Genomic DNA, 19,852 nt, shown 5'->3' on the forward strand with positions numbered 1-19,852 from the left:
ATATACCCATGCTGGGTGAGATAAATATCTTGGTCAAATGCCAACTTTGTATAAAAAAATGGGAAAAGTTGTCTTTTGCCAAGATATTTCTCTCACCCAGCATGGGTATGTGTAAAAAGACACCCCAAAACACATTCCCCAACTTCTCCTGAGTACGGAGATACCACATGTGTGGCACTTTTTTGCAGCCTAGGTGGGCAAAGGGGCCCATATTCCAAAGAGCACCTTTTGGATTTCACTGGTCATTTACCTACTTACCACACATTAGGGCCCCTGGAAAATGCCAGGGCAGTATAACTACCCCACAAGTGACCCCATTTTGGAAAGAAGACACCCCAAGGTATTCCGTGAGGGGCATGGCGAGTTCCTAGAATTTTTTATTTTTTGTCACAAGTTAGTGGAAAATGATGATTTTTTTTATATTTTTTTTTTTTTTCATACAAAGTCTCATATTCCACTAACTTGTGACAAAAAATAAAAACTTCCATGAACTCACTATGCCCATCAGCGAATACCTTGGGGTCTCTTCTTTCCAAAATGGGGTCACTTGTGGGGTAGTTATACTGCCCTGGCATTCTAGGGGCCCAAATGTGTGGTAAGGAGTTTGAAATCAAATTCTGTAAAAAATGACGAGTGAAATCCGAAAGGTGCTCTTTGGAATATGGGCCCCTTTGCCCACCTAGGCTGCAAAAAAGTGTCACACATCTGGTATCTCCGTATTCAGGAGAAGTTGGGGAATGTGTTTTGGGGTGTCTTTTTACATATACCCATGCTGGGTGAGAGAAATATCTTGGCAAAAGACAACTTTTCCCATTTTTTTATACAAAGTTGGCATTTGACCAAGATATTTATCTCACCCAGCATGGGTATATGTAAAATGACACCCCAAAACACATTCCCCAACTTCTACTGAATACGGAGATACCAGATGTGTGACACTTTTTTGCAGCCTGGGTGGGCAAAGGGGCCCACATTCCAAAGAGCACCTTTCGGATTTCACTGGTCAGTTTTTACAGAATTTGATTTCAAACTCCTTACCACACATTTGGGCCCCTAGAATGCCAGGGCAGTATAACTACCCCACAAGTGACCCCATTTTGGAAAGAAGAGACCCCAAGGTATTTCGTGATGGGCATAGTGAGTTCATGGAAGTTTTTATTTTTTGTCACAAGTTAGTGGAATATGAGACTTTGTAAGAAAAAATAAAATAAAAAAAAAAATCATCATTTTCCGCTAACTTGTGACAAAAAATAAAAAGTTCTATGAACTCACTATGCCCATCAGCGAATACCTTAGGGTGTGTACTTTCCGAAATGGGGTCATTTGTGGGGTGTTTGTACTGTCTGGGCATTGTAGAACCTCAGGAAACATGACAGGCGCTCAGAAAGTCAGAGCTGCTTCAAAAAGCGGAAATTCACATTTTTGTACCATAGTTTGTAAACGCTATAACTTTTACCCAAACCATTTTTTTTTTACCCAAACATTTTTTTTTTATCAAAGACATGTAGAACAATAAATTTAGAGCAAAATTTATATATGGATGTCATTTTTTTTGCAAAATTTTACAACTGAAAGTGAAAAATGTCATTTTTTTGCAAAAAAATCGTTAAATTTCGATTAATAACAAAAAAAGTAAAAATGTCAGCAGCAATGAAATACCACCAAATGAAAGCTCTATTAGTGAGAAGAAAAGGAGGTAAAATTCATTTGGGTGGTAAGTTGCATGACCGAGCAATAAATGGTGAAAGTAGTGTAGGTCAGAAGTGTAAAAAGTGGCCTGGTCTTTCAGGGTGTTTAAGCACTGGGGGCTGAGGTGGTTAAAAGAGCAGTGAGTCAGACTCTAGAACAGGTTACACTGAGGCTGTCTGCTGATGATTTTGCAGCAGTGATAAGATTAAGGGACAGGAGCAGAGAGATAAGAGAAGTGACAGATGACACAGTTTAGATTACAGTTTGAATTAACCCTTTAGGATTAAATTGGCTTCTCAAGGAGATATATATGTTAAAGGCATCCCTTCTTCTGTCTCATTCAGTAGCTATAGAACTAAGGGTACTTTCACACTTGCGGCAGGACGGATCAGGCAGGCTGTTCACCCTGTCGGATCCGTCCTTCCGCTGTTTCGCCGGACCACCGCTCCGTCCCCATTGACTATAATGGGGGCAGAGCTCTGGCGCAGCACGGCAGTGCATGGTGAAAGGCCGCCGGACTAAAAGTACTGCATGTCCAACCTTTTAGTCCGGCGGCCTCTCACCGCGAACTGCCGTGCTGCGCCGGAGCTCCACCCCTGTCCCCATTATAGTCAATAGGGTCCGGGGACGGAGCGGCGGTATATGTAACATGGTATACAGCATTATTGGGGGGGGCTCTATGGAGAAGTGGGGGGGGGGGCACTATGGGGGCACCTACTAGGGGCTTTATGACGCGGCTCTGCCTGGCTCCTAACTTTTTTAGCTGGCTCCTAGATTTCAAGGAAATTTGTCAATCCCTGACTTAAAGAGGACCTTTCACCGATTCTTACCCTATGAACTAAGTATACATACATGTGGAGCGGCGCCCGGGGATCTCTCTGCACTTACTATTATCCCCGGGCGCCGCTCCGTTCTTCTGCTATGTCCTCCGGTATCTCCGTTCCCTAAGTTATGGTAGGCGGAGTCTGCCCTAGCGCTGGCCAATCGCATTGCAGAGCTCACAGCCTGGGAGAAAATAACCTCCCAGGCTGTGAGCTCTGCGCTGCGATTGGCCAGCGCTAGGGCAGACTCCGCCTACCATAACTTAGGGACTGGTATCTCCGCCTACTATAACTTAGTGAGCGGAGATACCGGAGGGCATAGCAGGAGAACGGTGCGGCGCCCGGGGATAATAGTAAGTGCAGTGAGATCCCCGGGCGCCGCTCTACATATCTGTATAGTTAGTTCATAGGGTAAGAATCGGTAAAAGGTCCTCTTTAACGTGTTTGTTTTGCGGTTACTTGAGGCACTGCATGCATTGGTCTTTATTCTTACAGTAGAGAAGTCATTAATTATAACTTTTTGTGAATTGGGACATTTAAACTTGCTTTTTTTTATTTTTTATTCCAATCTAAATTTAGTAGGAGTCGGTGCATTGTTTGCCGACTCCGACTCCAGGTACCCAAAATTTCCCCCGACTCCTCGACTCCACAGCCCTGCTTTTCAGTGGTACCATTTTGGTGTGTGTACGAATTTATGATCTCTTTTTAGTTTTTTGTGGGAAGAGAACCGATCAAAAAACAGCAAGTCAGCCATTTAGATTTTTTCCCATTTTGTCATTTTCCATGTGGGATTAATATTTTCATATTTTAATAGTATGTGAATTTTCGCATGCGATGATTCTCATAGTAACATAGTACATAAGGCCAAAAAAATACATTTGTCCATCCAGTTCGGCCTGTTATCCTGCAAGTTGATCCAGAGGAAGGCAAAAAAAAAAACGTGAGGTAGAAGTCAATTTTCCTCACTTTAGGGGAATAAAAATTCCTCCCCGACTCCAATCAGGCAATCAGAATAACTCCCTGGATCAACGACCCCTCTCTAGTAGCTATAGCCTGTAATATTATTACGCTCCAGAAATACATCCAGGCCCCTCTTGAACTCTTTTAGTGAACTCACCATCACCACCTCCTCAGACAGAGAGCTCCATAGTCTCACTGCTCTTGCCGTAAAGAATCCTCTTCTATGTTTGTGTACAAACCTTCTTTCCTCTGTTTTCTAAAGTGAATAACCCTAATTTTTATAATCTTTCAGGGTACTGTAGTTGCCCCATTCCAGTTATTACTTTAGTTGCCCTCCTCTGGACCCTCTCCAGCTCTGCTATGTCTGCCTTGTTCACAGGAGCCCAGAACTGTACACAGTACTCCATGTGTGGTCTGTGATTTGTAAAGTGGTAGGACTATGTTCTCATCACGGACATCTATGCCCCTTTTGATGCAACCCATTATCTTATTGGCCTTGGCAGCAGCTGCCTGACACTGGTTTTTGCAGCTTAGTTTGCTGTTTATTAAAATTCCTAGATCCTTTTCCATGTCAGTGTTACCCAGTGTTTTACCATTTAGTATGTACGGGTGACTTGCATTATTCCTTCCCATGTGCATAACCTTACATATTTCAGTGTTAAACCTCATTTGCCACTTATCTGCCCAAGCCTCCAATCTATCCAGATCCCTCTGTAGGAGTATACTGTCCTCTTCTGTGTTAATTACTTTACACAGTTTAGTGTCATCTGCGAAAATTGGTATTTTACTGTGCAAGCCTTCTACAAGATCATTAATAAATATATTGAAGAGAATAGGGCCCAATACTGACCCCTGAGGTACTCCACTAGTGACAGTGACCCAATCTGAGTGTGTACCGTTAATAACCACCCTCTGTTTTCTATCATTGAGCCAGTTACTTACCCACATACAGACGTTTTCTCCCAGTCCGAGCATTCTCATTTTATATACTAACCTTTCATGTGGTACAGTGTCAAATGCTTTAGAGAAGTCCAGATATACGACATCCATTGATTCGCCGCTGTCAAGTCTAGAACTTACCTCCTCATAGAAACTGATTAAATTAGTTTGGCATGACCGATCCCTCATGAAGCCATGCTGATATGGCGTTATTTGCTTATTTCCGTTGAGATGCTCTAAGATAGCATCTCTTACCGGCCTTTAGTTTCCAGGCTCTGTTTTTGGACCCTTTTTGAATATTGGCACCACTTTTACCATGCGCCAATCCTGTGGGACATTCCCTGTCAGTATAGAGTCCGCAAATATCAGAAATAAGGGTCTGGCTATGACATTACTTCATTCTCTTAGGATACGGGGGTGTATGCCATCCGGTCCTGGCGATTTGTCTATTTAATCTTTTTAAGACGCCGCTGTACTTCTTCCTGGGTCAGACAGGGCACTTTTAATGGGGAATTTATTTTTACATTCTGCATGTCATCTGACAGTTTATTTTCCTCAGTGAATACACTGGAGAAAAATATATTTAACAGCTTTGCTTTCTCCTCGTCGCTTTCTGCGACTCCCCCCTCATTACTCTGTAGAGGGCCGACACCTTCAGATTTATACTTTTTAACATTTATATAATTGAAGAACATTTTAGGGTTAGTTTTACTCTTTGGCAATTAATCTCTCCGTCTCTAGTTTGGCCGCTTTTATTTGTTTTTTACATGTTCTATTTTTTTCCTTATAGTTTTTCAGTGCTTCCTCGCTACCCTCCTGTTTTTAGTGATTTTCTTTTTTTCTTCTTTTCTTTTTCTGTTTATCCACATTGGCTTCTTTTTATTCCCATACGGTATGTACCTCTCACAATGAGATTTTAGGATGCTTTTAAAGATATCCCATTTCGTGGCTGTATTTTTATTTTTGAGGACTTTGTCCCTGTTAGGCCTATGGCCTCTCTTAGTTGGCTAAATTTAGCTTTTTTGAAGTTTGGTATTTTGGTTCCTCCCTGCAGAAACACTCTTTTGAATCATAATTGGAAGGTTATTACTTTATATGGTCACTATTTCCCAGGTGTCCCCCAACCTGCACATCTGTTGTTCTGTCAGGCCTATTGGTTAATACTAAGTCCAGTATGGCCGTCCCAATCATCAGATTGCTTCTTTCATAGACTACAATGCATTAGCATTGGAGTATATGGGAATTTTACTATGTTCCTATGGAGCCCTACTATGTTCCTAAAAAGGCGGTAATGCTGGTCGTGGACATTACCCACGGGTGTCTGATGTATGAAACCTGTATAAATTACAGGTTTTACTGAATCTATTCACATAAAACTATACATCAATCTACTCAGCTCCTCCTGCTCTATAACATGGTGCTGTCAGATTGCAATCCATTTTTGGCAGGCACCCAACAACTATGGAGCGAGCGGGCGCCGTCTTTAAAGTCCCAGCCGGGAAAGGGGTTAAAGTAGTTATCCGGTAATTTATATTGATGACCTATCCTCAGGATAGGTCCGTCAATATCAGATTGGCGGGGGTCCAACTTCCAGGACCCCCGCCGATCAGCCATTAGAAGAGGCTGGAGCTTCAGGAGCGCTGCGGCCTCTTCCTAGGCCATGTGATGTCACCATACTGCAGGTAGGGGGTCAAAATAAAAATGAAAACTACCCTTCCAGGGCTATCACCACTCTGCCGGGCCGCAGCCATGTTGTAGTGTTTTGATTGCAGCAGTGATGTATCTGCAGAACCCTTTAATAAAAAATATATAACTGACCATTTTGTTTCACAGGAGGTAGGTGAGCCGACCAAAGATGAAAAAGCAATTGCTAAGTACCTGCGTTTCAACTGCGCATCAAAGTCTACCAACATGATGGGGCACAGAGTTGACTACTTTGTTGGTAAGTAAGGGCTTATTCACATCAGTGATTCACATCTTTACGGACTGCTTACAGATCCGTTGAATTTTGTGTGTATTCAGACCGGTCCTTTTGATGACCTGAACGTGCCTATTTTATTCAGTGTGTCTGTGGAAACCAGGACCAGGTGCAGAAAACCCGCCAGATCAATGACCGATGCAGAATGACACGGACATGTGACTAAGGCCTTAGACCAGATATGCTCAACTTGCGGCCCTCTAGCTGTTATAAAACTAGAACTCCCACAATGCCCTGCTGTAGGCTGTTCGGGAATGCTGGGAGTTGTAGTTTTGCAACAGCTGGAGGGCCGCAGGTTGAGCATGCCTACCTTAGGCCCCTTTCACACGGGCGAGATTTCCGCGCGGGTGCAATGCGTGAGGTGAACGCATTGCACCCGCACTGAATCCAGACCCATTCATTTCTATGGGGCTGTGCAGACGAGCGGTGATTTTCACGCATCACTAGTGCGTTGCATGAAAATCGCAGCATGCTCCTCTTTGTGCGTTTTCCACGCAACGCAGGTCCCATATAAGTGAATGGGGCTGCGTGAAAATCGCAAGCATCCACAAGAAAGTGCGGATGCTGTGCGATTTTCACGCACGGTTGCTATGAAACGATCGGGATGGAGACCCGATCATTATTATTTTCCCTTATAACATGGTTATAAGGGAAAATAATAGCATTCGTAATACAGAATGCATAGTACAATAGGGCTGGAGGGGTTAAAAAAAAAAAACTAAAATAATTTAACTCGCCTTAATCCACTTGTTCGCGCAGAACGGCTTCTCTTCTGTCTTCTTTGCTGTGCACAGGAAAAGGACCTGTGGTGACGTTACTGCGCTCATCACATGGTCTGTCACATGATCCATCACCATGGTAAAAGATCATGTGATGGGCCATGTGATGAGCGCAGTGACGTCATCAAAGGTCCTTTTCCTGTGCACAGCAAAGATGAAGACAGAAGAGAAGTCGAGCTGCGCGAACAAGTGGATTAAGGTGAGTTAAATTTTTATTTTATTTTTTAACCCCTCCAGCCCTATTGTACTATGCATTCTGTATTATAAATGCTATTATCTACACAACACCTAATCCAAACCTGAACGTCTGTTTTGCACTTGCACGGAAAATCGCGCATTTTCCCACGACGTACCTGCATCTTATCTGGGCCAAAAACATGACGGCCGTGTGAAAGAAATAACTTTGAAACACTTTTACTTATCCAAGCCATTCTGAGATTTTCTCGTGACACATTGTACTTCATGATAGTGGTAAATTGCAGTCATTATTTTTCATTAAAAAAAACTTACCAAACTTGCAAAAAAAAATTAAAAGTTTACAACTTTCCAAATTTTACTTTCTCTGCTCTTAAAACAGGTAGTGATACCCCATATAATAGTTATTATTTTTCATTTCCCATATGTCTACTTTATGTTTTGATCAGTTTGTGAATGCCATTTTATTTTTTGTGGACGTTAGAAGGCTTACGCTGCGTTCACACCGTAGGACATGTTGACTAATCTCACAATTTTAAAATCAGTTTGAGGGTTTAGTGAGACTGCAGAGTGCACCTGTCTTTGTTATTGTTTTGTTATATTGTTACGCTGCGTTCAGACCTGAGCGTACGGGATGGAGCGCTTTTTATGCGCGTTTACAGACGTGGCTCTGGATCAAGCGAACGCCCATTGTTGCGCTTTCCCGTCCGTCTATGTACGGGAACGCGCGACAAGACGCCCCAAAGAAGCTCCTGTACTTCTTGGGGCGTCGGGCGTTTTACAGCGCGGTCGTACGCGCTGTGAAACGCTCGGGTGAGAACCATTCCCATAGGGAAACATTGGTTCTTGCCTGTTGAGCGTTTTACAGCGCGTAGGAACGCGCTGTAAAACGCTCAGGTCTGAACCCAGCCTTAGGGTACTTTCACACTTGCGGCAGAGGATTCCGGCAGGCAGTTCCGTTCCGCCGGATCCATCAAAACGCATGCAAACTGATGGTATTTGTCATACGGATCAGGATCCTGATCCGTATGACAAATGCATTGAAATGCCGGATCCGTCTCTCTGGTGTCATCTGGAAAAACGGATCCGCCATTTATTTTTTTCAAATTTTTTGCGGTCTGAGCATGCGCATGGCTCAGACTCGATCCGTTTTGCCAGAACACTCGGGCCGGCATTAATCCATTTCAATGGCAAGTGTTCCGGAATTTTTTTTTTTTTGGGGGGCGATTGTCTTAGGTAGGGTATAATTTTTGCGGGATGAGGTGACGGTTAGATTGGTACTATTTTGGGGGGCATACGCCTTTTTTTCGATTGGTGTTGCACTTTTAGTGATGTTTTTTGTTTTGTTTTTTAGCAGTTTTTATTTAATATTTTTGACCTTGTTCACCTGAGTGTGATATTTTTATAGAGCCGGTCGTTACGGACCTGGCTATACCAAATATGTCTGTTTTTTCAATTTTATGTGTTTTATTTTGGGAAAGGGGCTTATTTTTATTTTTAATTTTTTTACTTAAAACGTTATTTATTTTTATTATCGAAAACAATGTTTTTTACTTTTTATTTTTGTCCCACTCTGGGACTCCAACTTTTGGGGGTCTGATCCCCTTTACAATGCATTACAATAAGTGTATTAGGCTACTTTCACACTAGCGTTGTTTGAATCCGGCGTTCAATTCCGACACCGGAACTGCCCGCCGGATCCGGAAAAACGCGTGAAAACGGATTACATTTGAATCCTGATCAGGATTTTGATCACAATGAAAAAATGCATTGGAAAAAACGGATCCGCCATTTATGGCACACATTTTTCGGGTTTAACATGCAAAAGCCGGATCCGGTTTGACGGAACACACGGCGCCGGATCCGGCGTTAATGCAAGTCGATGGGAAAAAGGCCGGATCCGGCGTTCAGTCAAAGTGTTCAGGATTTTTGGCCGGAGGTAAAAATACAACATTACTACGGTTTTCTGAAAAGCCTGATCAGTCAAAAAGACCGAACTGAAGACATCCTGATGCATCCTGAACGGATTACTCTCCATTCAGAATGCATTAGGATAACACTGATCAGTTCTTTTCCGGATTTGAGCCCCTAGGACGGAACTCAGCGCCGGAAAAGAAAAACTCTAGTGTAATACACTTACAGCTTCCTGCCTGTGAGATCCAGGGGGCTGGATCTCACAGGCTGTCACGGAAGGCAGCCACGATGCCTAAGGCCTCTTTCACACTTGCGTTGTTGGGATCCGGCATGCACTTCCGTTGCCGGAGGTGCCCGCTGGATCCGGAAAAACGCAAGTGTACTGAAAGCATTTGAAGACGGAACAGTCTTCCAAATGCTTTCAGTGTTACTATGGCACCCAGGACGCTATTAAAGTCCTGGTTGCCATAGTAGGAGCGGGGAGCAGGGGAGCGGTATACTTACAGTCCGTGCAGCTCCCGGGGCGCTCCAAAATGACATCAGAGCGCCCCATGCGCATGGATGACGTGATCCATGCGATCACGTGATCCATGCGCTTGGGGCGCTCTGACGTCACTCTGGAGCGCCCGGGGAGCCGCACGGACGGTAAGTATGCTGCTCCCCGCTACACTTTACCATGGCTGTCAGGACTTTAGCGTCCCGGCAGCCATGGTAACCACTCTGAAAAAGCTAAATGTCGGCTCCGGCAATGCGCCGAAACGACGTTTAGCTTAAGGCCGGATCCGGATCAATGCCTTCCAATGGGCATTAATTCCGGATCCGGCCTTGCGGCAAGTGTTCCGGATTTTTGGCCGGAGCAAAAAGCGCAGCATGCTGCGGTATTTTCTCCGGCCAACAAACGTTCCGTTCCGGAACTGAAGACATCCTGATGCATCCTGAACGGATTTCTCTCCATTCAGAATGCATTAGGATAAAACTGATCAGGATTCTTCCGGCATAGAGCCCCGACGACGGAACTCTATGCCGGAAGACAATAACGCAAGTGTGAAAGAGCCCTTAGGAAGGCATCGGGCTGCCATCGGGTCCCTGTCACAGCAGCGCGGGGACCCGATGGACACCACGCACCCGGCAGGATACCGCACGTGCCGCGGTCAGCGCTGACCGCGGCAGTGCAAGTGTTAATGCGCTGGCATCGGTGTTCTCACCGATGCTGGCATATGCAGCAGGGACCCGGCTGTCAGTGACTGCCGGGTCCGTGCCACTGATCGGGCGGGCGCAGCTCCTGCCCAAACAGCCTGCCGTACATGTGCGTCACTGGTCCTTAAGTGACGTCTAGCTGTGACGTACATGTACGGTAAGGGTCCTTAAGGGGTTAATGTGAATGGGGCTTGCTGAAATCCATATTCTGCAGCCAAAATAATACTATTTACTATTCAGGTGAATGCAGCTGCTTTTCAGTTGCAGGAATGTCTACTGCAAATCTTCCATGTGTGAATATACCCTAAGGCCCCCATGTACACGATCCTATGTGTTTTGCAGGCCATGGATCCACAAAACATGGATACCGGCCGAGTGCATGCAAACATTTCTTTAAAACTCCTGTAGAAATTGTCCTATTCTTGTCCACAAAACGTTGGTAGTGGAACGGACATACGGATGAGCACAGCACACAACTTAAGGCTACTTTCACATTCGCGTTTTGTGCGGATCCGTTCAGATAATACGACCGTCTGCATCCGCTCTGAATGGATCAGTTTGTATTATCCTTAACATAGCCAAGACGTATCCGTCTTGAACATCATTGAAAGTCATACACACGGTCACTTGACCCTTATCAGCCAATAGAAGCTCGCAGGCCCTTAGTCTCCACATACAGTTTTATACCAGGTTTCCATAACAACCCAGCCATTTTTCTTCACTGCTGTAGGTCAGCTTTAAAGGGGCAGGGCTCTGTGGATGACACTGTTAAGGGAGCGGAGTGCTTTGGAGGTCACAGTTAAGGGGACTGTCTGCTATGGAGGTCAGTGTTAAGGGGCAGATTGCTGTAGAGGCCACTCTTAAGCTGGTGGGGTGTTGTGGAAATCGCTTCTAAGGAGATGTGGTACAGTGGAAGTCACTAATAAAAGGGCGGCCGCTGTGAAGGTCACTGTTAGGCTCCATTCACACATCCGCAATTCCGTTCCGCATTTTGCGGAACAGAATTGCGGACCCATTTATTTCTATGGGGCCGCACGATGTGCGGCTCCGTTCCGGAAATGCGGACCCGCACTTCCGGGTCCGTGTTTCCGTTCCCGAAAAAAAATAGAACATGCCCTATTCTTGTCCGCAATTGCGGACAAGAATAGGCATATTCTATTAGTGTCGGCAATGTGCGGTCCGCAAAATGCGGAACGCACATTGCCGGTGTCTGTGTTTTGTGGATCCGCAAAACACACACTGATGTGTGAATGGACCCTTAAGGGGGCGGGGCGGGCCGTTGTGGAGGTCACTGTTAAGGAGGCAGGGAACGGTGGAGGTCACAGTTAATGGCATGGCCTGCTATGGAGTTCTGTGTTAAGGGGGGGTCCTGTAGAGGTCACTGTTAAGGGGGCGGGGTGTTGTGGAGGTAAAATTTTACGGGTACGGAGTTCTGTGGAGGTCACTGTTAAGGGGTTGGGTTATTGTTAACAGAGACGGGGGTACTGTAGAGGTCACAAATAATGGGCCGGCCGCTGTGGAGGTCATTGTTAAAGTGGCGGGCGCTGTAGAGGTTACTGTTAAGGGGGCGGGGGACTGTAGAGGTTACTGTTAAGGGGGTGGGGACTGTGGAGGTCACTATTAAAGGGGCAGCTGCTGTGGAGGTCACTGTTAAGGGGGCGGGTTATTGTGGAAATCCCTGTTAAGGAGACGGGGTACTGTGGAGGTCACTAATAAAGGGTTGGCTGCTGTGGAGGTTACTGTTAAAGGGGAGGGCACTGTGGATTTTACTATTAAGCGGGCAGGCCGCTGTGGCGGTCACTGTTAAATGGGTGGGCACTGTGGAGGTCACTGAAGGGAATAGGGGACTGTGGAGGCCACTATTAGAGAGGCAGCGGGGTATTGAGAGGTCACTATTAAAGCAGGTGGGTACTGTGAGGTCACTGTTAAGGGAGCGGTTTACTGTGGCTGTCACTGTTAAAGGGGCAAGTCACTGTGGAGGTCTCTGTTAAGAGGGCTGGGAATAGTGGAGGCCGCAGTTAATAGGACTGTAATCTATGGTCAGTGTTAAGGGGTGGGTGCTGTAGAGGTCACTGTCAAGGGAGCGGGCCCCTGTGGAGGCCACTGTCAAGGCAGTAGGGTTCTGTGCAACTCACTGTTAAAGGGGCAGGCGGCTGTGAAGGTTAAAGTTAAGGGGGAGGGCTGCTGTGAAGGTTAAAGTTAAGGGGTAGGCGGCTGTGGAGGTCACTGTTATAGGGGATACTGTCCAGGGCTCCAGATGGCGACCAAAATGGTTGCCAATGCGACTTAGAATTGCCAAATGGCGACAAGACTTTGTAGTCTTGTCGCCATTTGCGCCTAGACCTTCCACTGCCCTTTCATCAAACATTACGCGTCACACATCGAATCTCCATCGCCAGCCCGGCCAGAATAGCAACAAACCTGATTCACCTGCATGTGACCGGACACATGATTGGAGGAAGACTTTGGATTCTGCTCACTGATTGGCTAATCTGGCACTCATGCATTGTGATAGGCTGTCGCCGATGGGGGGGGGGGGGGGGGCTTGGGATGGAGGGCGTTTTGATGGACAGCGCAAATAGGCTGCAGTATCCAGTCACTATCAGGACGCCTGTGTGAAGGTGAGGGAGCCGGGGCGATCACAGTTCCTGGGCTCTCAGTGCCTGGAGTGGGCGGGTTTGGATGGAGCACAGTGCTTGATCCCATGCTGAATGGCAGCCAGTGGCTGGTGCAGGTACAGGTAGTGTTCTCCTGGGCTGTGCCCTGTGCAGGGGGTGGGCAGCAGGCCTGTAGTGGCAGCACATGTCTGACCAGTCACCATGGCAGGGGTCATTGAAGGGTATATGAAGGCATTCACCTGGCACTTTCATGGCATGCTGGGGGAAGGGTCTTTAATTCTATTATATCTGTGTGACCAGGCTCTGAGGCTGCTGCAGTGGCCAGTCCTCTGCCTCAGTGTGACTTGTGGAGGAAGAGTACTGGACAAGCAGGCGGGGAGGAAAGCTCAGTGACATCATCTGCAATATCTCAGGGAGTGAGTCACATTGCCCTGGGCTTGTGTGGAGAGCCTCCACTCCGAAGTATGTCATTGCCCTTCTTTTCCATCACACGCCCAGCTTCATGTCTGTACAGATGTGCTGTTACTAACTATACCTTATTATAGAGAAGCCATGGGGGGCTCCTGCCAGACCGCCTGACACTGACCCCCCCCCCCCCCCCCCACTCCACTTGTGCCGTTCCTTTCACCATAGTTATGCCCCAGGTCATTGAAGGAGTGGTGAAGATATCTTCATGTATAGACTGCTAGGTGTCTGGGAACCCCTGTAATAATGAAGAGGTGGCCCCATACCCTATGGCAAGGAAGACCAGCCTGCGGCCCTCCAGCTGTTGTAAAACTACAATTTCCACCATGCCCTACTGTAGGCTGATAGCTGTAGACTATCTGGGCATGCTGGGAGTTGTAGTTTTGCAACAGCTGGAGAGCCTCAGGTTGGCCATCCCTGCTCCCTGAAATAAATGCAGCAGCCGGTAGTGTATGCACCTGCCACCCCATTCATTCTCTATTGGACTGCTGGGGATAGCTGAGGACAGTGCTTGTCTATTTCTGGCGGTCGCATATAGAATAAATGTAGCGCCAAGGCGCACTCTCTACCAGTCTCTCCATTCATTTCGGGGTATGGGGCAGTCCCAGTGGTCAGAAATATAAAACTAGGGATCGACCGATTATCGGTTTTACCGATATTATCGGCCGATATTGAGGATTTTGACAGGTATCGGCATCTTTTTTGCCGATATTCCGATAACATATTGGGAACACAGAACGCGCTGCTGTCAGCGCTCTCTGTGTTCCCTCAGCAGCACAGGGGAGAAGGAAGCAGTGTCTCCCTCCCCCTGTGCTGCTGCTGCCGCTGCCGCCAGTGAGATGAAGAAGTACAAGAGGAGGGGAGGGGCTGTGGCCGCTGCGCCACCAATGAAGATAAGTCTCTCAATCATTCATATACAGGAGGCGGGAGCTGGCTGCAGAATCACATAGCCGGCTCCCGACCTCTATGAGCGGTAGCTGCGATCTGCGGTAGTTAACCCCTTAGGTGCCGCGGATCGCAGCTACCGCTCATAGAGGTCGGGAGCCGGCTATGTGATTCTGCAGCCAGCTCCCATCTCCTGTATATGAATGATTGAGAGACTTATCCTCATTGGTGGCGCAGTGCGCGCCCCCCCCCCCAAGCCCCCCAGTATTAATCATTGGTGGCGCAGTGCGCCCCCCAGTATTAATCATTGGTGGCAGTGGCCACAGGATCCCCTCTCCCCCTCCTCCTCCGATCGGAGCCCCAGCTGTGTAATCCTGGGGCTCCGATCGGTTACCATGGCAGCCAGGACGCTATTGAAGCGTCAGCAGGGACAGTGTGATGTCCTATTCACCCTGATAGAGATCTATCAGGGTGAATAGGATAAGGGTTCTAGTCCCTAAGGGGGCTAAAAGTTAGTAAAAAAAAAACACAAAAAAATATTAAGTATAAATGAAAAAGATTTACAAAAAAAAAAAAAAAAAATACACGTTAACAATAAACATATCAATTTTCAGCAGATTTGTGTAGGAATTTTTTTTCTCTCTCAAAAATGTAAATTCCCAGAATATCGGTATAAATTATCGGCTATCGGTCTGAAAGTTCACAAATTATCGGTATCTGCCCTAAAAAATCTATATCTGTCGATCCCTATATAAAACTATCCTGTGGATTATCAGATTACCAGAATACCCTTTTAAAGGGGTTGGCCCATCTCGGACTTTGGTGGCATGGGATAGGTACAGCCCTCAAAGTGAATGAGGGCGCACCATGTATTGACTTTTATGGGAGTGCCGAAACTTCTATAGAGGTGAATAGAGAGTTGATCATGCTTGCGTAGTTCGCTGTCCATTCACTTCTATGGGAGTTCTGGAAATAGCCGAGAGCGCCTGCCGCACATGCGTGGTGCTCTCTTCTTAATTTTGGGAGCCCTGTTCTAGAGATAGATGGGAAACTGTGTGGGCTGTAGCTTAGAAAACCCCATGCTTCTTAGCATTCCAGCTATATTATATGTATTTTAAATTTGGATTTTTTTTAGTCTGGAGCCCTGCTGTCTATCTATTAACGACAAACACAAACATTAAAGGAAATAGATGAAATCTACCCGTGGAAAGCCGGGTCCTTCTGCTAGTTTTGAATAATTTCCAGTACATGTATGCCACTTCTAGGTTAAAGTGCTACTGCTAGTAAATACTTACCTTATCTAATCCCTTGCAGGCAGGACATGCAGTTCTGAAAATGTAGATGGCAGTTTCCTATGTCATTGTACAGATGCATATTATTTCCTATTATTATGCAGCTATTGGGTCCACTTTATCATTGATGTGTTTGTGGCAACATTAGATCTATCTGAATGAAACACAAATTCCTTTTCTTCGTGCAGCTTCCAAAGCGGTGGACTGTCTTCTTGATTCTAAATGGGCAAAAGCGAAGAAAGGAGAAGAGGCCTTGTTTACGAACCGGGAGTCCGTAGTTGACTTTTGCAACAAGTACGTGCTGCCATTAGGGATCAAGGGATAGCACTTAAAACCAGACTGGGTGTAGGTTTCTTATGTGTTCCGACTAGAAGAACCTTCCAATTTCTTATTTTTATTTTGAAACACATTAATCTTCCTGAAAGGGGTTATCTAGTTTAGACAACCCATGTACTTATGTCCTGTTAAGGCACATGGATGTAATATGGAAGGGTCTTCCCCTCTATTAGCCTGATCAATGAGACACAGCATAGACAGGAGAGTTCCCACGAGGACCTAGCACACTATCCAAATTAGCAATTGATTTAAATTGTAATACTTCAGGGGTGATGAATCCTAGGCTGCTTTCCCCAGCAGTAACAGCCAAGTGTGTTGGGCCTAGCAGTGGGACCCAACATTATTTACACCCATCGCACAAGTATATGCTGAATTTCTGCATGCCCAATCTCCTGGAAACTGGAGGGAGATTCTGCTGTTAGTAAATCAAACTAAATTGGGTCACCCGCTTTTCACTGAACTTTGCATAGATCAATAGTACAAATGAATATAAGAAGCTTTGTAATATATCCTATCAGAGAAAAATGTCTCTACTCTTATTAGGTTTTTTCCTGCTCGCCCTTTGCTTTCTAAACTAACATTCCCATTGAATTCTTTGATAAATCCATCTTCTGAGAGCAAGGTGCTCACTGAAGAATCATATTACAGCTGCCCATAGAAGTCAGTGGGGAGGGGGAATAGCAAAGAGCTGCAGAGTGAAATACACAGGCAGGGAGTGTGGTGCTTCTAATAGTAAGTTTATATCTCACCTCAAGTGCTTTCTTCACATCTATACTTCTCTGCAATATCCTATATGGAGATTCTGAATGAGAGAGAGGGTAACTGCACATGATGCGGATTTCAAAATGCAGTGTAATAGAGTAACAACAAAGTGAATAAGATTTGCCAATTCTCATATACACTTTGTGTATTTTTTAGGAGCAGACATTGACCTGCTGTGCAGATTTTAACATCCGTAACATGTCAGTTTGTGCGATTCTGCAGCTTCCGTAGAGCGCTTTTTCCCATCAATGGGTTTGTTAACATAAACAGAAAATGTGCAACGAGAACATACAAAACCCGCAATAAATAGTGTGGATTTATGCAGGTGTTTTATGCGGTTTTGGTGTGGATTTTCTGCATATGAATCCACATTGTGTACATGTAGCCTTAGTTCTAGTTCACATCCCGCCATCCTTTCTGCCTCCCATTCACTTTAATGAATGAGCATATCCCTTCTCGCTGTTGCCGCCGCTACACAATCCTCAGTGCTGGATTCCATTGAAATGAATGGGAGACAGACTACTCAATAAACCATGCGGCTGCCGGTGACACTTTAGTATGGGTGTCTGCACCAAAACTCCATGGCAAAAGATGCCATGTGAATGGTACCTTGGGAAGCAGAATTTCATGTCTCTATATGTATTCTATAGGCAGACAACATTACAGCTAATCTCCACCCACCAGGTCAGCAATAACTGAGAATTATACATCCTGCAGACGGGAAGACTATAAATGGTCAGATGTAGTGTGATTATTCAATGTGTACCTTTTTAAAGGGATTGTCCGAGAATTTGATATTGATTGCATAGGATATCCTCAGGATAGGCCATCAGTATCTGATCGGAGGAAGTCTGACACCCTGCCAATCTGCTGTTTCAGAGCAGCTCCAGTGCTGGAACTACACAGCTTTACTCATTGTGTAGTGGACGGAGCTCATAACTGCAGTGAATGGGAGCAGTGCTGCAGTTAAAAGCTATGTCCACGTGGGGGGGGGGGGGGGGGGGCGCGTGGCCAGCAGCCAAGATGGCTGGATGTGTGTGAGAGGAGCTCTGTGGCTGGCACTACAGAATTGGATAAATCCTGGCTAACAACGGCCATTTAATGATAAATCAGACCCCTGGTTGAGCCCTGCTGCCAATAGAAAGAAACTCATAAGGGACTCACCCTGCACAGAGCACGGAGGGAGCCGTGCCAGGAGCCAGGCCACGTGTGCAGTGAGAGCAGCATAAGCGGCGGACCTGTAGTGCACTCGGACGCACCAGACCCGGGGAGAAGATCGGGCAGCGGCGGGCAAGATAACTACAGTGGAGGGAGAGAGTCCGGCCAATCTAGCAGGCCCCCTCAGTTTTCCGCCAGTTGGCCATCTTAGCGGTTCCCCTGCAGCGCGGGGAAGGGGGAAGGAGCTCAGACGCAGGCTTCTGCTTCAGCAGCGCGTTCAGTACCCCCCTTCTCACACAGTACAGTCACAACCTTTTGTGTAAAGTCCCTAAAGACACAATTGCAGACTGCCTCACTCTATATAAAGATTGCTGCCTGCCTTTAGGGGCACAAGACAACTCCAGGATAATATCCTCTGACATTACTAGCAGATTTATTATATGAGAAAATGCAGTGCACCACCCAAAGCCCTGGAATCAGTTTCACCTGTTGCATACTGGCTACTATCCTGATATAACAATGGGGCTACAAAAACAGAAAGCGCCACCGAAAAATTGTGAGAATTCGCCAAACAACCAGATGACGGTGCACGGTCACCTCTACCGCAGCGGAATGTGCACACCACGGCAAACACTGCATCGGATTTATCGGCTCCTATAACTCCCTCTGAGGAGGATCATGAAGTTTTTTTTTTTTTTTTGCGAGTGTACCGGACTTCTTTTGTGTTCCGTATACGGAACCATTCATTTCAATGGTTCCGCATTAAAAACGGAATGTGTTCCGTAAGCATTCCGTTTCCGTATTTCCGTTTTTCCGTTCTGTTGAAAGATAGAACATGTCCTATTATTGCCCGCAAATCACGTTCCGTGGCTCCATTCAAGTCAATGGGTCCGCAAAAAAAACTGAATACATACGGAAATGCATCCGTATATCTTCCATATCCATTCCGTTTTTGCGGAACCATCTATTGAAAATGTTATGCCCAGCCCAATTTTTTCTATGTAATTACTGTATATGCCATACTGAAAAACGGAACGGAAAAACAAAACGGAAACACAACGGAACTCAAAAACTGAACAACGGATCCGTGAAAAAAATGGACCGCAAAAAACTATAAACAAGTATCAGCCCAAGTCCTGGAAGCCATTATTGCATGCAAGACATCTCTCACAGGAAAATTAGATGAAGTCAAGATTGATCTGGGACGACTGCGCCCAGACCTGCGTAACCTGCAAGAAAGAGGTCAACACGCTAAAGAGCGTATATCACGCATAGAAGATGCTACTGCCACTGTTCCCAGATCCATATCTGACCTTAACACCAAAGCGGAGCTCTGGAAGCAGAAAGCAGATGACCTAGAAAATAGGCTTTGCAGAAATAAATTAGAATCGTCGGCTTGCCTGAAAGAGCAGAGGGTCGCGCATTGGATGAGTTTATAGAAAAATGGATTAAAGAACTTTTTCCGGATGCAGATTTCTATCCAGGATCTGCGGTAGAAAGAGCTCACCGAGTACTAGCAAAACCTACCCCACCACGACCCATGCTTGCAAGGTTTCTCAACTGCAAAGACAGGGACAGGATACTGGCTCTAACCAGAAGACTGCAAGAAATTAAATGTGACAACGCCAGGGTGTCCATCTTTCCAGATTTTTCCCCAAGACGCTGAGACTTATCTAGGGATTGGTGACCCTATGACGTCAACAGATTGGTTTGGTTTAGTTGATATGTTTCAGGTGTATTTAACTGCAGCTTCTTGATTATATCTAGTTCTACGTTAGCTAATGACATAGGGCCTTAATTCCTCCACACATTTACTTAAATGGTTATACCATTACTGTAGCCGCAGCCTGCATTCTTCTGCCAC

The 19,852-nt window shown here is 45.9% G+C and overlaps 1 protein-coding gene across 1 annotated transcript in view; it reads left to right on the forward strand.

The window, feature by feature from the left end:
- The window catches only part of SEC62 (SEC62 homolog, preprotein translocation factor), a 50,185-nt gene that overhangs the window by 16,957 nt on the left and 13,376 nt on the right, over positions 1 to 19,852 (forward strand). The window contains exons 2-3 of the mRNA XM_040428205.1: positions 6,243 to 6,351; positions 15,921 to 16,026. Coding sequence (XP_040284139.1) covers positions 6,243 to 6,351; positions 15,921 to 16,026 — 215 coding nt within the window. The remainder of the gene's footprint in view (positions 1 to 6,242; positions 6,352 to 15,920; positions 16,027 to 19,852) is intronic.

The sequence above is a fragment of the Bufo bufo genome, chromosome 4, assembly GCF_905171765.1.
Source record: "Bufo bufo chromosome 4, aBufBuf1.1, whole genome shotgun sequence".
NCBI classification, from domain to species: Eukaryota; Metazoa; Chordata; class Amphibia; order Anura; family Bufonidae; genus Bufo; species Bufo bufo.